General features: G+C 32.2%; 1 protein-coding gene and 1 long non-coding RNA gene across 2 annotated transcripts; both read left to right on the top strand.

The window, feature by feature from the left end:
• The first annotated feature begins 6,555 nt into the window (after positions 1–6,555).
• On the top strand, positions 6,556–13,972 carry LOC111705726 (uncharacterized). The gene is made up of 10 exons (XM_023478373.1): positions 6,556–6,595; positions 7,004–7,088; positions 7,752–7,817; positions 8,210–8,570; positions 8,620–8,809; positions 9,726–10,220; positions 11,019–11,081; positions 12,010–12,176; positions 13,331–13,373; positions 13,674–13,972. Exons 1-10 carry the CDS (start codon positions 6,568–6,570, stop codon positions 13,970–13,972), a joined length of 1,797 nt encoding a protein of 598 aa, XP_023334141.1. The 5' UTR covers positions 6,556–6,567.
• A 741-nt stretch (positions 13,973–14,713) lies between these two features.
• Positions 14,714–18,083, top strand: LOC111705719 (uncharacterized). Its single transcript, XR_002766067.1, has 4 exons — positions 14,714–14,753; positions 15,482–15,540; positions 16,015–16,144; positions 17,982–18,083. It is a non-coding gene; the product is annotated as an uncharacterized LOC111705719 (long non-coding RNA).
• Positions 18,084–18,146: the final 63 nt, after the last annotated feature.

Here is an 18,146-nt window from a genome sequence, read left to right as displayed (position 1 = left end):
TTGAAAAGAAAAGTGTCCCCTAAATGTTTGAACATTGAAAAGGAAAGCGTCGCCAAAATGCTTGAATATTGAAAAGAAAAGCCTTGAATAATGAAAATGTAAGTATTTCTATATGTTCCCCTCTGCAATCTGCATGTTACAAGCTGAAAAAAGCTATTAATATATTAGATAAAACATTGAATGCATGCAGACTTGTTTAATCAATATTTTCATCATTCAGCAAAATATTCATTTTTCAAAAGGCATATTTTTATTCTAATCCGACATTTATAAAATGTTGAAACAATTTATGATAGAATTTTTCCTCAATTGTTCTTTTACATGATCTTGTTTAGTTCAGAAAACGTAACCATTGTAATGTTATCTTTTGGACCGTGTGAGAGGGAATTTTAATAGTTACAAAAATTGTTTCCAAAGTTGTGAATACAAAATTAGAAAACTAGATCCCCTTTGCTTTTAAAAATGTTAGCTTTAATTTTTGGTCTGAAAATGGCCGTTTTTAATCATTTTCAAATTGTTGCGGATTTTGCGCATTTTTGTTATTACTGTTTTTTTTTCGGACCAAATTGTTCAACTTTGATGTTCCATAATTGTTCAGTGCAGGGTCAAATTAATTGCCACAACAAAAATTTGTGTCCGATCGGTTCAGCCGTTTTGACGTTTATTGGACGCAAACAGACAGACAAACAAGCAAATTGTTAGACGTTTTGTCCCTTTCTTTCTACCGGGAAAGCCTATGGTAAGATCAGAAGAATTTTACAGACTTTTTTCTATTTGTTAAATCGATAAGAATTTGCAACAAGTGCACTGAAATTGCACCAATCAATTTGCAAGGTAGTTGCAATAATTTCCAACTTGCATTCTTGTACTGCAGAAACTCTAGAAATAAGGATCGAAATATATAATTTTTTCAAAATGGGAAAGGAAGAATATTACTTTTTCTAATTAAATTAAGCTACATTTAGATATGAAATGATGAATCAATGAATATTCCCCTCCAACTCATGCTGAGATCCAACCTAGAATATTCCTGAGGGAAAGTGAAAAGTCCTGTGCTCAATGTGTGTACATCAGGTTAACAGGTCCAGCCCTAGGTCTAGAGCTCTACCATAATACTAGCCTGGAGTGGACAGTAAGCTATAGAATGTGACACTGGGATCAATTCTGTTGAATGCAAGGTCTGAGAAGTTGAGAAGCGTGCTAATGATCCTCTGTATTCTATAATTGGAATCTAATAGAAAATTTATTTTTACTTTGAACAGGGACTTAGAAGATGGGTTCATGAGGGGGGGGGGGCACAAAGGTCAATTACCCATGTACAAGTAAAAAACAATTGCAAAAATGGCTAAAGTGTCTGGAATTGGTCTGAACACACCCTTGAGAAAAATAACTGAAACTATGCTATGAGTTCTGACTTCTCCTATAATGGACAAGGCTGGGCAACGTCCCGTTAACAAACGTTTTTGAAAATTAACGAAAGAGTCCGTTAACGAACGGCAAAAACCGTTAATTTTAAATCTTTTACAAACGATTAATTAAAAAAGAACAAAGAACGGATGTATTTCAAAATAAGTGCTATTTTGGTTAATTTTCAGCTTAAAAATGCATGAAATTTACAGAGAATAAAAAATATATTTAATTTATTTTATGAATGTTTTTTTAAGGTTGTCTTCAAATCCCAGCTATTTTTAATTGAAATAAGTGTAAATTTCTCTTCCAGGTTTCCATTCAAAAAGCTTTCATTTGTCTTCAAACAACAATGGCACTGGGGTTAGGATTGTTGACTTAGCATTTTTCATTTGAAGGCAAATTTAAGTAAAAAGAAAAAGTTTCTCGATAAGTTCTTTTTATATTTTTAACCTTAAGATTTTTTTAATAAGTGGGTTTGAAACGTTGGTAAAATCATACTCCATGAGTTTTTAGAATTTTAGAATGATTTTAAGTCTTTAAAATGTTTTATATTTTAAGTTCATTTGACCTTTCTCAGAAAATTGTAATTGGTTATTTTTTAGTTTGTTAGCACTGTATTTATAGTGTTTCGATATATATGTAATAATTTGGATTATACTGGGTTACCCACAAAGGATGAGACTGTAAAGACGACCTGAACCCCATGAAATATGACGATGGTTAAATTAATTCTTTTGTCTTGAATATTGTCTTTTAATTGCCTATTTATTGACATGGCAACGAAAGAAAGTTGCAGAGAATCCTAAATATAAGGAAGTAGGCCGAATAAATTCTGTACATTCGTCTCTGAAGTCTCATCCTTTGTGGGTAACCCTGTATGTTGTCTTTGATTTTTGACTTTTTTATTCTTGAGAGTTTTTTATGTTTTTTTTGTTTATATATGAACAAAATTTGTTTATATTGCAAATAACATTATCTGTAATATATAAAACAGTGGTCGGGGCGTTTTTATCAATACTATGAAGACGACTTTTATTTCTAGTTTTGATTTCTATAAACAAGCTTTTTTCAATGTACAAGTTTATAATAACAAAGAAAAGCTGTTAATTGACAACTTCTTTTTGTTTCCATATTGATCTATTCTGTTAAATTGAATCGAAATTCTTTTTCATTGTATTGATTGATGTATACGACGACGATTTTTTTTGAATTTTAGTATTTAAGCAAACCGAATTTTGAAGAAAAGATTACGTCAGTTTAGTGTGAAAGTCAGGAAAAATCGTGAGGCTTGTATTTCCTTTACAAAGCATGAAATAATAAAGATAGATAGATAGACAGCAATCTTAAGAAACTGTAGAAGATACTTTACTACACTGGGGTATTGTTTCGATTCACAACAACACCCTTTTATCTTGCGCCAGATCAAGGATAAAAGAGATTTCCTATTTTCCATCTGAACGTAATTTCAACACTGTTTTTTTATATAAAGAAACTTACAAATTTATGTTGCAGAGGCAATGAAGGAAATTGTCAGAATTATACATTTTTCAAGAAGGAAAAACAACGATATATTTTTACTTGTATTAATTCATACTCAGATGGAGGTTTAACTACAGGCGAATCCTGAATTTTGAATCGTACATTCCACTTTTTAACGGAAGATCACTTTTAATTTACAAAGAACATTTACCGGAAATCAACAAAGGCACAAAAAAATAAAGTAATAATTAGATAAATCTAAATAGTTTGAAATCTATAAGATGGTACCCTAGCCTAACTATGGTATTTCTAAAAATAAAAGCAGGGAAAATACCAAATTTAAAGCAGGCCATTTAAGAATTACTAAAAAGACCAATATTTTGAATACTGAACCATGTTAATTAATAATAACTCTGATTAAGATGTTGATTACTTGTTTTATCTAATTGATAAATTAAACATGTAGTAATTAAACATGTAGTAATTAAACATGTAGTAATTAAACATGTAGTAATTAAACATGTAGTAATTAAATTCGAATTTGCCACTCCCCTGTTTACAACGATGCAGTTAATGTCATGACTAGGATAATAATGATTTATTTGCAAAAATATTTCAAATAAATTTTAGAAATAACAGCCTTCGAACTCAATTTGTGTTACATTGTGTTACGTATTCAGCGGAGACGGTGTGAAATTTCATATTTTCAAATCTCTTCTGCAATTAATTACTTAAAGCATGTTTTTAAATACTGCTATTGTTAACTATAATCTTAAAAGATACTGGTATTTTTAAATTGGTAGAAACAATTGTAATCAAAATCACTGATAAACTAAAAAAGGAAATTACTAGACTATACGCTAGAAAAAGAAAAAAAACACGAAGCACTCTGAATTTCTGGTGAATGCACTTTTAAAGTTTCTGACCTGGTAAAAAATTATGAATTGAAATCTTTAAATTTCTTCTTGCTGCCCTTGCTCATGAGATAGTAATAGAGTAAATTTTCTGTCTTTAGATATGTCTGTCTATCTATCTATCTATTCGTCTATCTACTTATCTATCTACAGGGTGTCCCAATAAACATGGGAATTCAGTGACGAATTCGATATCGTCTTTTCAAATAATTCTTTGATTTAGTATGGTGATACCTTCTGAGAAAGCTGTAATCTCTAAGAGTTTCGTCTGCTACCTTCATATTTTGTTTGTTTATGTTTTGACTGCATACGGTTGTACTTAGTAAAACAAGAAAATTGCTGTTTACAAACAGAGTAAACTTGTCCGTCTTCACTGTTCATCTTGCGGAGACATCATAGACACATCTGTGCAGTCTTTTATCCTTTTCATAAAATAAACTCTAGCAGACATAATAATATTATGGCTTTTAAAATTAGCTATTACAATGCTAATTCATAACAAAGACGTTATCGAATTCGTCACTGAATTCCCATGTTTTTTGGGACACCCTGTATATATGTAAATATATATCTATATACATGAATATATATCTATCTATCTATCCATATGATCCTCTCTTCTCAGTGTATGTTTTGATAACAAATATATCCATGACAACCAAAGAGAGAAGGGGGGAGGGGGCAGTAACGTAGAATACAGGATTGGGAAAGGGAGGGGGGAACCATACATGAAAGGGGGGGGGGATCGAGAGTAGGAGAGAAAGAAGCATATGAATATCAGTCAAGAGAAGCTGTGAGCAATGACCAATATTATCTTTCAAATGGTGTTCGTATGGCAAACTTTACATTGACCCATCCATAGCCCAAAATAATCTTAAACTCGTTTTCAAATGTTTTTTTGATTACATGAGATGAATTTTCTTTTTTACTTTTTAGAAAAATTTTATATTGATTCTGATTAAAGGGGGGGGGGATTTCACACACCCCCTTGTGTGAAACTTTTCACTTTTCCACCCTCATAATTGAGAAGAAATATTACAAACTTCTATTATTACAAACCAGAAATGGGCGAAAATTTCGATATGGACACCTAACTTTGTGACACCCTGTGCCCTGTCTATTAAAAGTTTTGGTTCCGATAATTTCTCAAATACAATAGGTCAGACTAGTTTAAATAATTTCTCAAATACAATAGGTCAGACTAGTTTAAATAATTTCTCAAATACAATAGGTCAGACTAGTTTAAATAATTTCTCAAATACAATAGGTCAGACTAGTTTAAATAATTTCTCAAATACGACTAGTTTAAATAATGTCCATAAAGGCCCCAGTGTACTCCCCATTATAAGTCTCTCAGATCTAATCGTAATGCAAAGACAAGTCGAAAATATAGGAAAAAGTAAAACAGGATAAAAACAATTAGTTTTTCAATCTCTTTGATCTATTTGTGTCCATATATAATGAATTTTTATTTTACATTGATATTTGATTTTATTAGTCACTATAAGTTAGGTTTTCATTGCCACTTTTAAGTCCGTCGAAATCGAAAATGTCGGAAATGATACTGTATAAAAACGTCGATATCGACGTCTTTAGATAATACATAAATAAATGTGTATGAAAGAATTTTTCAAAATTCTAGGAAAATGAGATATGTTTGATGCTTGTTAAATTTACCCCCTATACCCCCTACCCCAACGCCCCCTTCTCCATATACTCTTAATACCTCCCATAACTCCAAATGTAAAAAGAAAATTACAAAATTAACTGACTCTCCCATATATATTGGATCAAATTTAGAAGATGTTCAAAATTTTAGCAAGTTCTGAAGGAAAAAATACTTTCGCCGGACATAGGGTAAAGCTTGGAGGACGGTTAAAAGGCTAGTTGGAATTTTAAAAAAAGAATTAAGAAATTATAGCCTACAACTTTTTTAAAATTTTGTACAGCCCTCAAAATTAAAATTTGAATTTTAAAATTATTTTGATGTTTTTATTTTTTTAAATTTTTTTTACTGAGCTGGTCTTGAAAACTTGAACTCACTTTACGATCTCAAATCATTTGGTCATTTAAAAGATTTTAGCCTAAATGACAAAATCTGTGACTTTCATAAGGGACATATAAAAATGTTTTCGACATTTTTTATCGCTGAACATTTTTCAAACTTAATTTTAACCCATTATTTCAGTTTGCTTCGACATCGGACAATTTTTAGAAAATGTTTAATTTTCTATCAGGAAAAGTAATGAAAAAAAAATATGATTCAAATTTATTTTACTCCCGACCCTATAAGATCTGCCTTCCTCCCCTCCCTAATCTCTGACACAAAAAAAGGCTGGCTTGATCCCTTGAATTAATACAATTCTATATTTTCAGAAATTTGTTTATTAAAAGACATTTTCTATATAAAAATGTGTTTAAATGTAGAGGGCACGGTTTTTTTTTATTTTGAAAGGAATTTTTTTTAGTAATATCAGAGTTTTACATGGTTTTAAAAGCTTGACTTTAAATGACTATAAAACACGCCTTATAAACTGTCAACTGTTTAGTTACAGTTTCTAAGAAATAAAAGCAATGGTGTAAAAAACGTTTATTTCTAGATGTCGATAATTCATCCTATGAACGTTAAAATTCCAGGCCTCCAAGCCAGAAAGGGACGCACGCACTTTTTCCAGTCAAGGTTGACAGGCTAGAAACAGCCATGAAGGGGGGGGGGGTTACAAGTTTAAACAAATTTTATTTTTTCAGAAAGAGTAGAATCAACATGTCAATCGACGAGGAAGAAAAATACGGTACGTTTTAAAATTTGCTATGTAAAAGTGCATTGAAAGTTTCACAACATATGGTAAAGAAGAACATGATTGAGATATTTTTGTTCTTAATGCGTTCTGGACAGAGGAATTTACAATAGGTTTCGTTGCTTTGTAATATTGTGAATTAGGTTAGCTCTTTTAATATAATTTAAAGGGACTGTAAGCGTAATTTAAAGTGAACCTTCATGAAAAGATGGCAAAGCTCGATTCACAACGTTTTCCTTAAAAGCTTTCTCTGATCAAGTATGAATTATATGTTCTATATCTTAAATTCAAAATTGACAAAGGTTTCGAGCGTATCGTTGTGAATCGGGAAATTACATATTTGCATGAAAACCGTGTTGAAAAATATTTAGTACGGAAAAAAATTGGCTTTAAAATGATTAGAATCAAATGAAGATCTGTACACGGCTCTGATGTTTGGATTAATCGTCTTCATCTGCTTAATCACAGTGGACGACCTAGATGCCAGGTATCATTGGGTACATAGTGTAAGAAACATTGTGTTAATCTTTTATTGTACATAAAATTGTGTACATAGTATAAAAAATATGTTATACATGGATCATATTTTATTTATTATGTATGCATTGTACAACATCTATAGTGTCCAAAATCAAAAATAATATTGCACACATCATTGTGTACATTTTTTTGTGAACATGTCTTTTATTGACATATCATAGTATATATATATGTAATAATTTACATATTGGTGTTCACATATCACATTATACAAAATCTATAATGTAAATATGTTGTGTCAGTACGTGTGCACATATCATAGAGTTCATACTAAAGCGCACATTTCAAATGTAATGCTTTTAACCTCCTCGGATACTAGATGAACATCTATTCTTGTTACAAAGTCCGCCCACAGAGAACTGGTTTCAATATGTACGCAGAGTATACGCAACTGCAATTAACTTTTTTGCACTAAAACCTTGACACACTGATTCAAGCGAAATGAGTGCAGTCATTAATCTGTCTTTTTACTAGAAGTTTAATTATATTAGATCTAAATTCTATTTATGACTTAATCACAATATGTATGCTGTGTACACTACACCCTATTTATTTACACTTAACTTATATTAACGTTTGCTTGGCAATATGTCTAACTGTTTATGTTCAGGATTTTAGAGCACATTGAAATTCAGAAAAAGAAGAAACTTCTCGGGGAAAAAATGGACAATGAGAAGTAAATATTTTATCACAATTATGATATGATTGTTCTTATTACTAATATACTTTTGTTTAACTATAACCACTATTGTAATTTTACTATTATAGTTTTTGTTATGATAATTTAATTGTACTAGTATTTGTATTATTTCAATCATTATTAGTATTACAATTATTTTAATTTTTATTGTTATTATTATTGTTATTATTATTATTGTTATTATTATTATTATTATTATTATTATTATTATTATTATTATTATTATTATATTATCATTATTAATATTAATGTTTCGGAACGGTGTTTAACCTCTTTCTAAATGTTAACGTTTAGGAACGGTGTTCAACCTGGCTAAATATCAATATGTTTAGGACCAGAGTTCAATTCATCTAAATGTTAATGTTTAGGAACGGTGTTCAACCTATCTACGTGTTGATGATGCCAAACGAGAAAGCTGACCCTGAAGCTGGTCAGCTGGTCCAACAGATACCGAAACATCAAGAAGCAGAATACGCCAAAAAAAAAGAAGAGGCAGAAGCATTGAAAGAAAAAGAAGCTGAAGCAACCAAAGAGAAAATGGTCAAAACATGGAAAGAGAAAGAAATTGGAATCTGGAAGGAGAAAGAAACAGAGGCAACAAACGAAAAAGAAGCTGAAACCAAAACAGGGAAGGAAAAAGAAATGGAAGCTGGGAAGGAAAAAGAAATGGAAGCTGGGAAGGAAAAAGAAATGGAAGCTGGGGAGGAAAAAGAAACTGAAGCTTGGAAGGCAAAAGAAATTGAAGCTTGGGAAGGAAAAAGAAATGGAAGCTGGGAAGGAAAAAGAAATGGAAGCTGGGAAGGAAAAAGAAATGGAAGCTGGGGAGGAAAAAGAAACTGAAGCTTGGAAGGCAAAAGAAATTGAAGCTTGGAATGAGAAAGAAATTGAAGCTTGGAAGGAGAAAGAAATCAAAGCATTGAAGCAACGAGAGATCGAGTCCTTTACAAGAAAGGAGGCTGAAGCATTTGGTCTAAAAGAGACTGACGCCTGCATATTTATAGCCTAGATCAATCCTACAGGGTTTTCCACAAAATTTTAGATTTAAGAGACATTTATTAAACATAAAAATTCAAAATCTCCATCAATGTCTCCTTACTTGTAGAGGACCATGTATAGTTGTTGTGTTGATGTTTTATTTACAAAAAGTCTACGGCAATTTCTATGGAATATAAAGAGCGTCCCATATCATATTGGATTATCGCCAAGCTTTAACGCCAAAATTTTACACACATACAATACTCGAAAAACCAAGAATTTTCTGCATGCAAATTTTTATATTAGCAATATACAATTTATTTTTAAATTTTCTGATTAGTTCCGAAAATCGCAATCTTAAGCTAAAAACAATCTAATATGATGTGGGACACCCTGTAAACTAAAATTTGTTTGTTTATATTTCTCACAAAAACAGTGCACTTCACAGATTTGACGGTTTCTAATATATCTATAATTGGTTTCAAAAATAAGTGTAAAAGTCCAAAATCTTTTTAAAAAGATATCTGAAGAGATTGGTACGTTTAGCTTGTTTTCATTTCGTTTGGTCATTGTGCGTGATCGACTTTTTTTTTTAGTTTTTTCAATCCTTCAAAAAAATCGATTCAGTAAAAAAACGAAAGTTTTTTAATCTTTTGGAAACTTTGTTCGTTCATTTAAAAACGATCGTTTTTTTCAAGTTTGTTTGGACGAACAATTTAGAAATTGTTCATGAACGATCAAGATTGTTTAGAAGATTTTAAATCGTTCTTTTTTGTTTTCATTGCTTAAATAAGATAAAGAAATCAAAACAAAACTTATTGAATTGAAAATTTATAACTTGTTTAACCCTATTCCCGCTGGGGGGGGGGGGATTTGACCCCCCCCTGTNTATCGATACTAATACTACAGGTATACGCGAGTATATCGATACTAATACTACAGGTATACGCGAGTATATCGATACTAATACTACAGGTATACGCGAGTATATCGATACTAATACTACAGGTATACGCGAGTATATCGATACTAATACTACAGGTATACGCGAGTATATCGATACTAATACTACAGGTATACGCGAGTATATCGATACTAATACTACAGGTATACGCGAGTATATCGATACTAATACTACAGGTATACGCGAGTATATCGATACTAATACTACAGGTATACGCGAGTATATCGATACTAATACTACAGGTATACGCGAGTATATCGATACTAATACTACAGGTATACGCGAGTATATCGATACTAATACTACAGGTATACGCGAGTATATCGATACTAATACTACAGGTATACGCGAGTATATCGATACTAATACTACAGGTATACGCGAGTATATCGATACTAATACTACAGGTATACGCGAGTATATCGATACTAATGCTACAGGTATACACGAGTATATCGATACTAATACTACAGGTATACACAAGTATATCGATACTAATACTAGAGGTATACGCGAGTATATCGATACTAATACTACAGGTATGCACGAGTATATCGATACTACTACTACAGGTATACGCGAGTATATCGATACTAATACTACAGGTATACATGAGTATATCGATACTAATACTACAGGTATACGCGAGTATATCGATACTAATACTACAGGTATACGCGAGTATATCGATACTAATACTAAAGGTATACACAAGTATATCGATACTAATACTACAGGTATACGCGAGTATATCGATACTAATACTACAGGTATACGCGAGTATATCGATACTAATACTAAAGGTATACACGAGTATATCCATACTAATGCTACAGGCATAAAAAGGAAACATTCCCAAATGCTTCATTAGATGAAAGGTGGTGGCGTACATTTTACTGTGACGTATTAGGACCGCCGACGCAAAAAGTCCGACCTTTGTTTACAATCTTTGTTATTGTTTTGATAAAAGAAGTTCCTAGCCGTCCTTTAAATGTGTTGTAATAAACGTACACAAACCTTTCACCTCACCTTAATTATACTCACATTGCTTTTTGTCTAAAAAATGCCAAACGGTATAGTTGATTGATTATTACGATAATTTCTAATTTCTAAATATTTTTTGGATTAATTTGACGTTTAACTTTTTTGTACATCTCAAAATTAAAATAAAAAATTTAAAGAATTACCAAATGAAAAATTCTTTTTCATTTCAAAAATTGTATAAGCTTTTTTTTAAGATAAGTCACCCTTTGGATTTGGTAGATTACAGCATACATTCTCGGAGGATCAGGATATGACAGGTATCACATTAAATGATTGTAAATTTAATGCCTGATGAAAAATCTTACATATTTTAAAAAATAACTCCTCTTTTTGAAAATTTATAGAATGAGATTAAAAAAGGTTTAAAATGTCCATTAAGCTGCCACATACAATCCATTTTCTCTTACTTGGGCGTAAACTGAAAACTAGAGGAGCAACGAGGTTCCAAAGTCGCATCGTTAACCTTGCATAAATGAAACATATTAATAGAAATGAATAGACATGGTAGAGTAGGACAGGTAGAGAGAGTGGGACAGAACAGATAGAGAGAGTGGGACAGATCGGACAATTAGAAAGTCGAACAGGCCCAGATTAGGACATATAGACAGATAGAGAGTAGGACAGATATAGAGTAGGTCAGATAGAGAGGAGGACAAATAGAGAGTAGGACAGATAGAGAGTAGGACAGATAGAGAGTAGGACATATAGAGAGGAGGACAGAAAGAGAGTAGGACAGGTTGAGATTAGGGCATGTAAAGTAGGACAGAAAGAGTAAGTCAGGTAGAGATTAGAACAAGAAGAGTAGGACAGTTAGAGTAAGAAAGGTAGAGTAGGACAGGTAGCGTAAGACAGTTAGGGTAGGACAAGTAGAAATTGGGGAAGGTAGAGATTAGGGAAGGTAGAGATTAGGGAAGGTAGAGATTAGGACAGATAGAGTAGGACAGGTAAAGATTAGGGCAGGTAGAGTAGGATAGGTAGAGAGTAGGACGGGTAGAGTAGAGCAAGTAGATATTAGGGCAGGTAGAGTAGGATAGGTAGAGATTAGACAGGTAAAGTAGGATAGGTAGCGATCATGACAGATAAAGTAGTCAAAACCCTTTCCCCCTGTACAAATGAGTGTATACGCCCGTGAGAGCAGGACAGGGTTTACATTGTGAAAACTATAAATAACTTGTTTATGTCCAGTTGAGAGTGATAAGTTTGAAAGGCTGGAGCATGAATTTATCCTTGATGATGATGGAGGTCTGGTTGAAGATGAAGGTCCGGATGATGACGAGGGTCTAGAGGATGAAGAAGAAGTTGATCAAGGACTCGGTGAAGCTTATGATTATCCTGGATACACAAACATCTCGGTAAATATGATTAAAAGAAAGAAATTCTTATCTTGATTTTTAATTTTCTAAAAGTAAAACCCTTTCCAGCCTGACTGGTCCAGTGTTTTAGCGCTTATCTGATCTTGCAGAATTCATAATTTGAATGCAATATCCAAAGATTTAGAACAATAAAGTTTGAGTAATCATTTCCTTGTTGAACATATTGTTTTTACTTTTAAAAGTTTTTAAGGATACATGAGGAAAAGTCGAGGGTTGGGATTGAAATTGGAAGTCCCCAATATGAAAATCACCCCTCGCGCCTCTGTTTTTGTTGATCAATTAAGCCAATCAAATATTCGGAAAATTAAATTCAAATTTTCCTGGATTCAAGGTTCAAGGTCACAAATTGCAATAAACAAGGATACAAATATTTCTGTTTTTGAACTATTTTCTATTCAAATATTAGAAATATTTTTTAACAACTTGAAAATGTTTTGCGTCATTAAAGTAACATTAAGCAATTTTACAATAAAATATGGCGAGTTTTTCAGGTTTTGTACAACGAGGTATACGGTTCATTGTAGAGATCATATCATGTGCCACAAAATTCTGCAACTTTTGACCAATAAATGTACAAAAATAATGCAACCCCTTTAAATTAAAGCAATTTTATATAAAAATAATAGCTTTGATATCTTTTAAATATCAATTTATTTGCAAGCTAATAGTGTACAACTAGGGATAGATCGTTTTCACGATCTATCCCTACGGTCGTTTTTCGGTTTCAAAAGTTCAAAACGAGCGGTTCGTTTGCATAAAAGATTTTTTTTCAAAAAAGAAAGAACTGTTTTCAGAATAAAAGAAAAACAAACTAAAAACTTTTTTCCATCGTTTTTAAAAACGAGAAACCACCCTATGTACAACCTTTGAAATTCAGTATTATAAATAAAAGTAGTGAATTCCAAATTTAAAAGTTCTTCAACATCAGGTTGAACAGATTTAATGATTAGGAAGTCAGAGTTTTGAATGTATTTAAACAACATTATTTAATTATATATTTTACATTTCACGTAGATATCACTGGAAACTCTTGCCTTTTAGAGGGATAAATGTGATGTGTAACAATGTAATGTGGAATTTCATATCGATATTTAAGTGATAAAAATATATCTAACTGTTAAATATTTCAATAGGCCAGGATTACATGGACAAACAATCTTTCCAAAAATAAATCAGGTATTTATTTTTAGCAGAAACCATTGAAATTATAGATTTTATATTGTCATTTATTGTTACCATGTTTGATGGTGTAGTATTTTAAGATTTTGTAGATGTTTTTTTTCACAAGGTTAAAGGTCAAACTATAATAATGTCGTTTTTTTGTATTGTCAGAGGTAAAGGTTTTCACAACTTCCACAGGGATATCATTTTTTGTCTCCAGTGTTCCCACCCCCCCCCCCCATGTCGATAGGAAGTGAGCAATATAAATAAATTCAGAATTAATGAAACCAAAGAATTCATTAACAATATTATAAGATGAGAGATGGAAATGGGGCGGTAAGAACACCTCCAATTCTCCCTGGGAACTGCCAAAGCCTTACGATACGCCCTGGAAAAGTTCGACAGCATCTAAAGAAGCATGGACTCCCATATCTATAGAAGCATGGACTCCTGCATCCATAGAAGCATGGACTCCTGCATCTATAGAAGCATGGATTCCTGAAACTAACTCTGAAGTTGCTAAAACATCCTCTGCAGACATGAACTCAACTACCTCCTTATTCCCTAAGATTCTGCCCTACACATTTATTCCAGGAACTAGACTTAATTATTAGCAATACAGAGTTGAACTGTGTAGAAGCTAGGTTGAACCAATATTTTTTTGTTGCGAATATCTGTATCAATCATTGACCTCCATCTTGCAAACCTACCAGTTAATTTAATTCCTTTTTGATATCCCTTTGTGTTCAATTGAGGGATCAAGCAGTTAACCTCAAAATAAAAAGCGCCAATATTTGAAACTGAGATTAAGTAGTAAAGATTAACTAAACTCTACATTTTAAAATTCGGTGATGGTGATGGACCAAACCTCTGCAGAGTAAAAAAGTAGATGTTAGTTCCACATTTATTGAAAATATATTACGGTCTGGGTTGACCCTCGTCAGTTCTTGAGATTGTTTCTGTCACAAAGATTAAAAACACACTCTACATTTTTTTAATAAATCTGGTCCCAGATCTAACAATACCTCCAGGAACATCTCTTACAACATCCATGTCAACAGCAACTGAGGCTTATTTTAGTTCAACTACTTTCCAAGATGCTGATGAGCTAGCGCACACAGGAATATTAATGTTAAAAAAAACAGATTTTTAAAAGCCTTAAATTGTTGTTGAATTAGGGATTGAATGAATTAGTTGGGTCGCTGAACTGGCTAGGACTGGTTTAAATTTGAATCGGTGGTTTAAATTTAAACCGACAGTGGGAAGTTCAGTGACTTAGCTCAAATTCATTAAATTCGGTCCCAGCTGACACTCTTAGCATCTTAACTTTGTTAAAAAATCAACATGATCAATGTACAGAAAGCTGGATACCGTCTTCATCTCAGTTTACGCCAGGTGAGTAATTACAATGACATGGTTTAACCTTGAATTTCTGCTCAAGGTCATGAAGCTGCTTAAATAATTAGTGTGTAAGAGGTATGTTCAAATGAATCGGATTAAATCGTAAATAAAAAATATGCAATTGCTCTCATTTAAAGTTTAACAGGGTTTTGCAAATTGCTTTTTTTAAACTGAAGCTATTTCATGTACATGTCCAAGGCTACAAAAAAGTATAAATGAGTGGTGAAGTAAACCTAAAACCCAAGGCATTGTGAAAATTCAAAGTCAACGCGGTCTTACAATTTGATGCATAACTTTCATAGTTTAATTGTTTATGCTACTCTAAGTAAGATGAATTGGAAAGAAAACATCTTTAACACCTTAAATTATTTACTTGACTAGTCAATTTTTTAAAGCAGTCTAAGACAAGAACTCATTTTTTTATGTTGTAAAGAATTATTTCCTATAATAGTACTAATTATGTTTATAGAAAAATTGATTAATAATTTTATTATTTGGTTTACATTTGAAAATCAAAAATTCAAGCTAATTTAATCAATGAAAATAAAAATCCCTATAAATCTGTTCTTCCCTTGACTTCTGATTCATTTATGTGGAAAATATTTTCAGACCTCTCATTGGTGAACTATCCAACTATAAACAAATGAAAACCTTGTTTTCCATGCACAAAAGATCAAAATTTAGGTTTTAAACAAGGATTTTAAATAGTTATTTTAATTTAGGAGAAACTCCTGTATTTGAAAATGTGGCTGGACCCATTGTTCTTCTTCTCTTCTTCCTGGTAATCAATCAATCAATCATTCATCATTAAAACAGTAAAATTCAGAAGTTTTTTATTTCAATTGTGAATTGTTTTGATAAAGACCTTATTGTTCATGCAACAAGAGAAGTTATTATTTTACTCATGACCTCATCCTCTATAAGCAATTATGCTTATATCCCCTTTATAGTCTATATCCCCTCTATACTCTATATCCCCTATATAGAAGAATTGTTAAGTCTCTAATCCCCGCGCGATTATCAGAATTATAGATAAAATTTAAAATGCGCATCATGCGCAGAGCAAACTTTTTTTTGACCAGAACGTGCAGTTGGAATTGACAAGAGACCTGACGAGTGACGATCCCAATAATATAATGCTGGCAGTCAGAGGACTAAGTGCATCGCGCATATTTGTAAATAAATTCCCTGGTCTATCAAGTTGTTAATTTGTCCCACCTACCTTATTAAGTTGTTAAAGTAGTGCTATATTTAGTTTGGCGTGCTCTGCAATCTACTGGTGATTGGTGGAGAGATGACGGTGAAACACCGTTGGTCCTCACTCCTAGCAGCCATTAAACTAATCAACATAAACCGGGCCATTGCGCATACTCTCATTTGTCTAGGTAATTCTCTTTCAACAAAAAATGTCAACTTTGTAATATAATTTACTTGTTCTAAGTGTAAAAAATCCAATAACTATATGGCAAGAAGAACAGTTTGATTTATTGCAATAAATGTCAATTCCATTTTTTCTGTGGGGAATTTAATTGCGCGCAATTCCGTAATAATTGGTTGCAATAAACGCTACGGAATTGCGGGCAATTGCGCGCTATAGTGCGCAATTCCGTCCAACTTTCTTGCGTTTGTGTTTCAATTTTTTTATATTAAATTCAATTTAAACCTTATGGCACGCAATAAATGCAATTAATTATTACACAATTCCGTTCAACAACAAAAAATCAAGTTAAACTTTGTTAGTGCCATACAATAAACTGAACTTCACTAATAACATTTCAGTCTCAAATACTAGGAAAATTGAATTTAAACTCAATCTTTTATTTTAAAATATTCATATGCAGCACGATAACTAGAAAACTGTGGCAAAGGAAGACGACATATTTGACTCAAGGAGACCCATTTAACTGAAGAAGTGATTTAATAATTGTTACTAATTAAAATTTTTTGCTTTGTAACAACATCAAATACGTACTGTAATGTTGTCTTTCTGTGCCATAGTTTTTTGGTTCCCACTGTAGCAAAATATCAATTTTGATTAAACGAACCTTACAATTTTAACCAAAAGTTTCCATTTTAATGTTCATCCAAGGTGAACAAATGAAAACTCCATATTAAATTGTTAATTTAAATTGTAGTTTAACCACAAGAAACTTTAAAATTTTAAAACTGATGAAACAAGTGACCCTCGGACCTCGATTATTTTAAAATATACAGAGAGATTTCCATTCTTATATCTGCTGCATAAAGGAATTGAGTCTTTGTCACAAACTCTGATTTTTAATCCCTTTATCTTTGGAATCTAATGTCGTAGACCTTTGACATTTCAAACTATGACTTCAGTTAGATCGAATACTATAAGTTTGAAATATCAAAGTTTTACGACAGTGGGTTCCAAAGATATGGGGATTAGAAAATCAGAGTTTGTGGCAAGGACTCAATTCCTTTGTAAGTCACAACTTTAAAATTATTGATTTTCAGATGGAAAAGCAATTCCGTTACACGCAATTCCGTGCAATTCCGTTACACACAATTCCGCGAGTATTTAATTTCTTCCTTGTTAGCAATTACAGTGCAATTCCGCACAATGAAATGGCGTAATCAGAAGCAATCATTGTTCGCAATTCATCGCAACGGAATTCTGATTGGAAACCCTATAAGAAAACTGTTTTATGGTTTAAAGTACATTACCTGCCCTGAAGCTGATGTTTCCATGAGAGTATGCTTGCTATACTTTGCAGACCTAGTTAGAGCCACACAATGAAATAATGAAAACCTTGCGGGGGGAATTCAATATAAACATTTTTATTTGAATCACTAGAAAGTTTAAAGATTTGCAATATTCAATGAAAATTATTGCACACCAGTAAAAACCAACTCTTTATAAACCTTAAATCTAAATAATCCAGATATTGAATTTGAATCTGTGGCCAAATCATTGTGGATATAGATTGGCTTAACAGGGGTGTACAGTACTGGATCTCCAGTAGACAAACTTTAAAACTGACAGGTTTAAAATGTATCCATCCCTGGCCTCGTGTCTGACCAATGAGATACAGCTTTACTTCAGAAATCAAACCAATTCTATGGTCTGGCTTCTGATTGATTGAACATTTTTATATCTGTGCTCTCATTGATTAAATCCGAATGTAGCCTAAGAGTCACAGATTTAAAACACAAAGCGGAAGATTAAGGACCTTATACTTTTTAATAATAAACTTCTAGTGAATATGCACTGTATGATTTGGTTCTTGGTGATGGACTTCCCTCCCACCATCATCTCGAAAACCTGGAGTGTTTCATTCTCTCTTCACCTTGGCATGTGTATTCCAGGTATTCCGAAATTTAAAAGAGTATCATTGAAGGAAACTTTTAGGGGGATCTTAATAT

The sequence above is a fragment of the Eurytemora carolleeae genome, unplaced genomic scaffold (assembly GCF_000591075.1).
Source record: "Eurytemora carolleeae unplaced genomic scaffold, Eaff_2.0 scaffold529, whole genome shotgun sequence".
NCBI lineage: Eukaryota > Metazoa > Arthropoda > Copepoda > Calanoida > Temoridae > Eurytemora > Eurytemora carolleeae.
Note: the sequence above shows the minus strand (reverse complement) of the source record. Positions and strands in the feature narration are given on the sequence as shown.

Coding starts and splice junctions, on each gene's coding strand:
- LOC111705726 (XM_023478373.1), top strand. CDS start 6,568: ATGTCAATCGACGAGGAAGAAAAATACG. Junction 12,177..13,330: donor CTGGATACACAAACATCTCG/GTAAATATGATT, acceptor ATATTTCAATAG/GCCAGGATTACATGGACAAA. Junction 13,374..13,673: donor TCTTTCCAAAAATAAATCAG/GTATTTATTTTT, acceptor CAATATTATAAG/ATGAGAGATGGAAATGGGGC.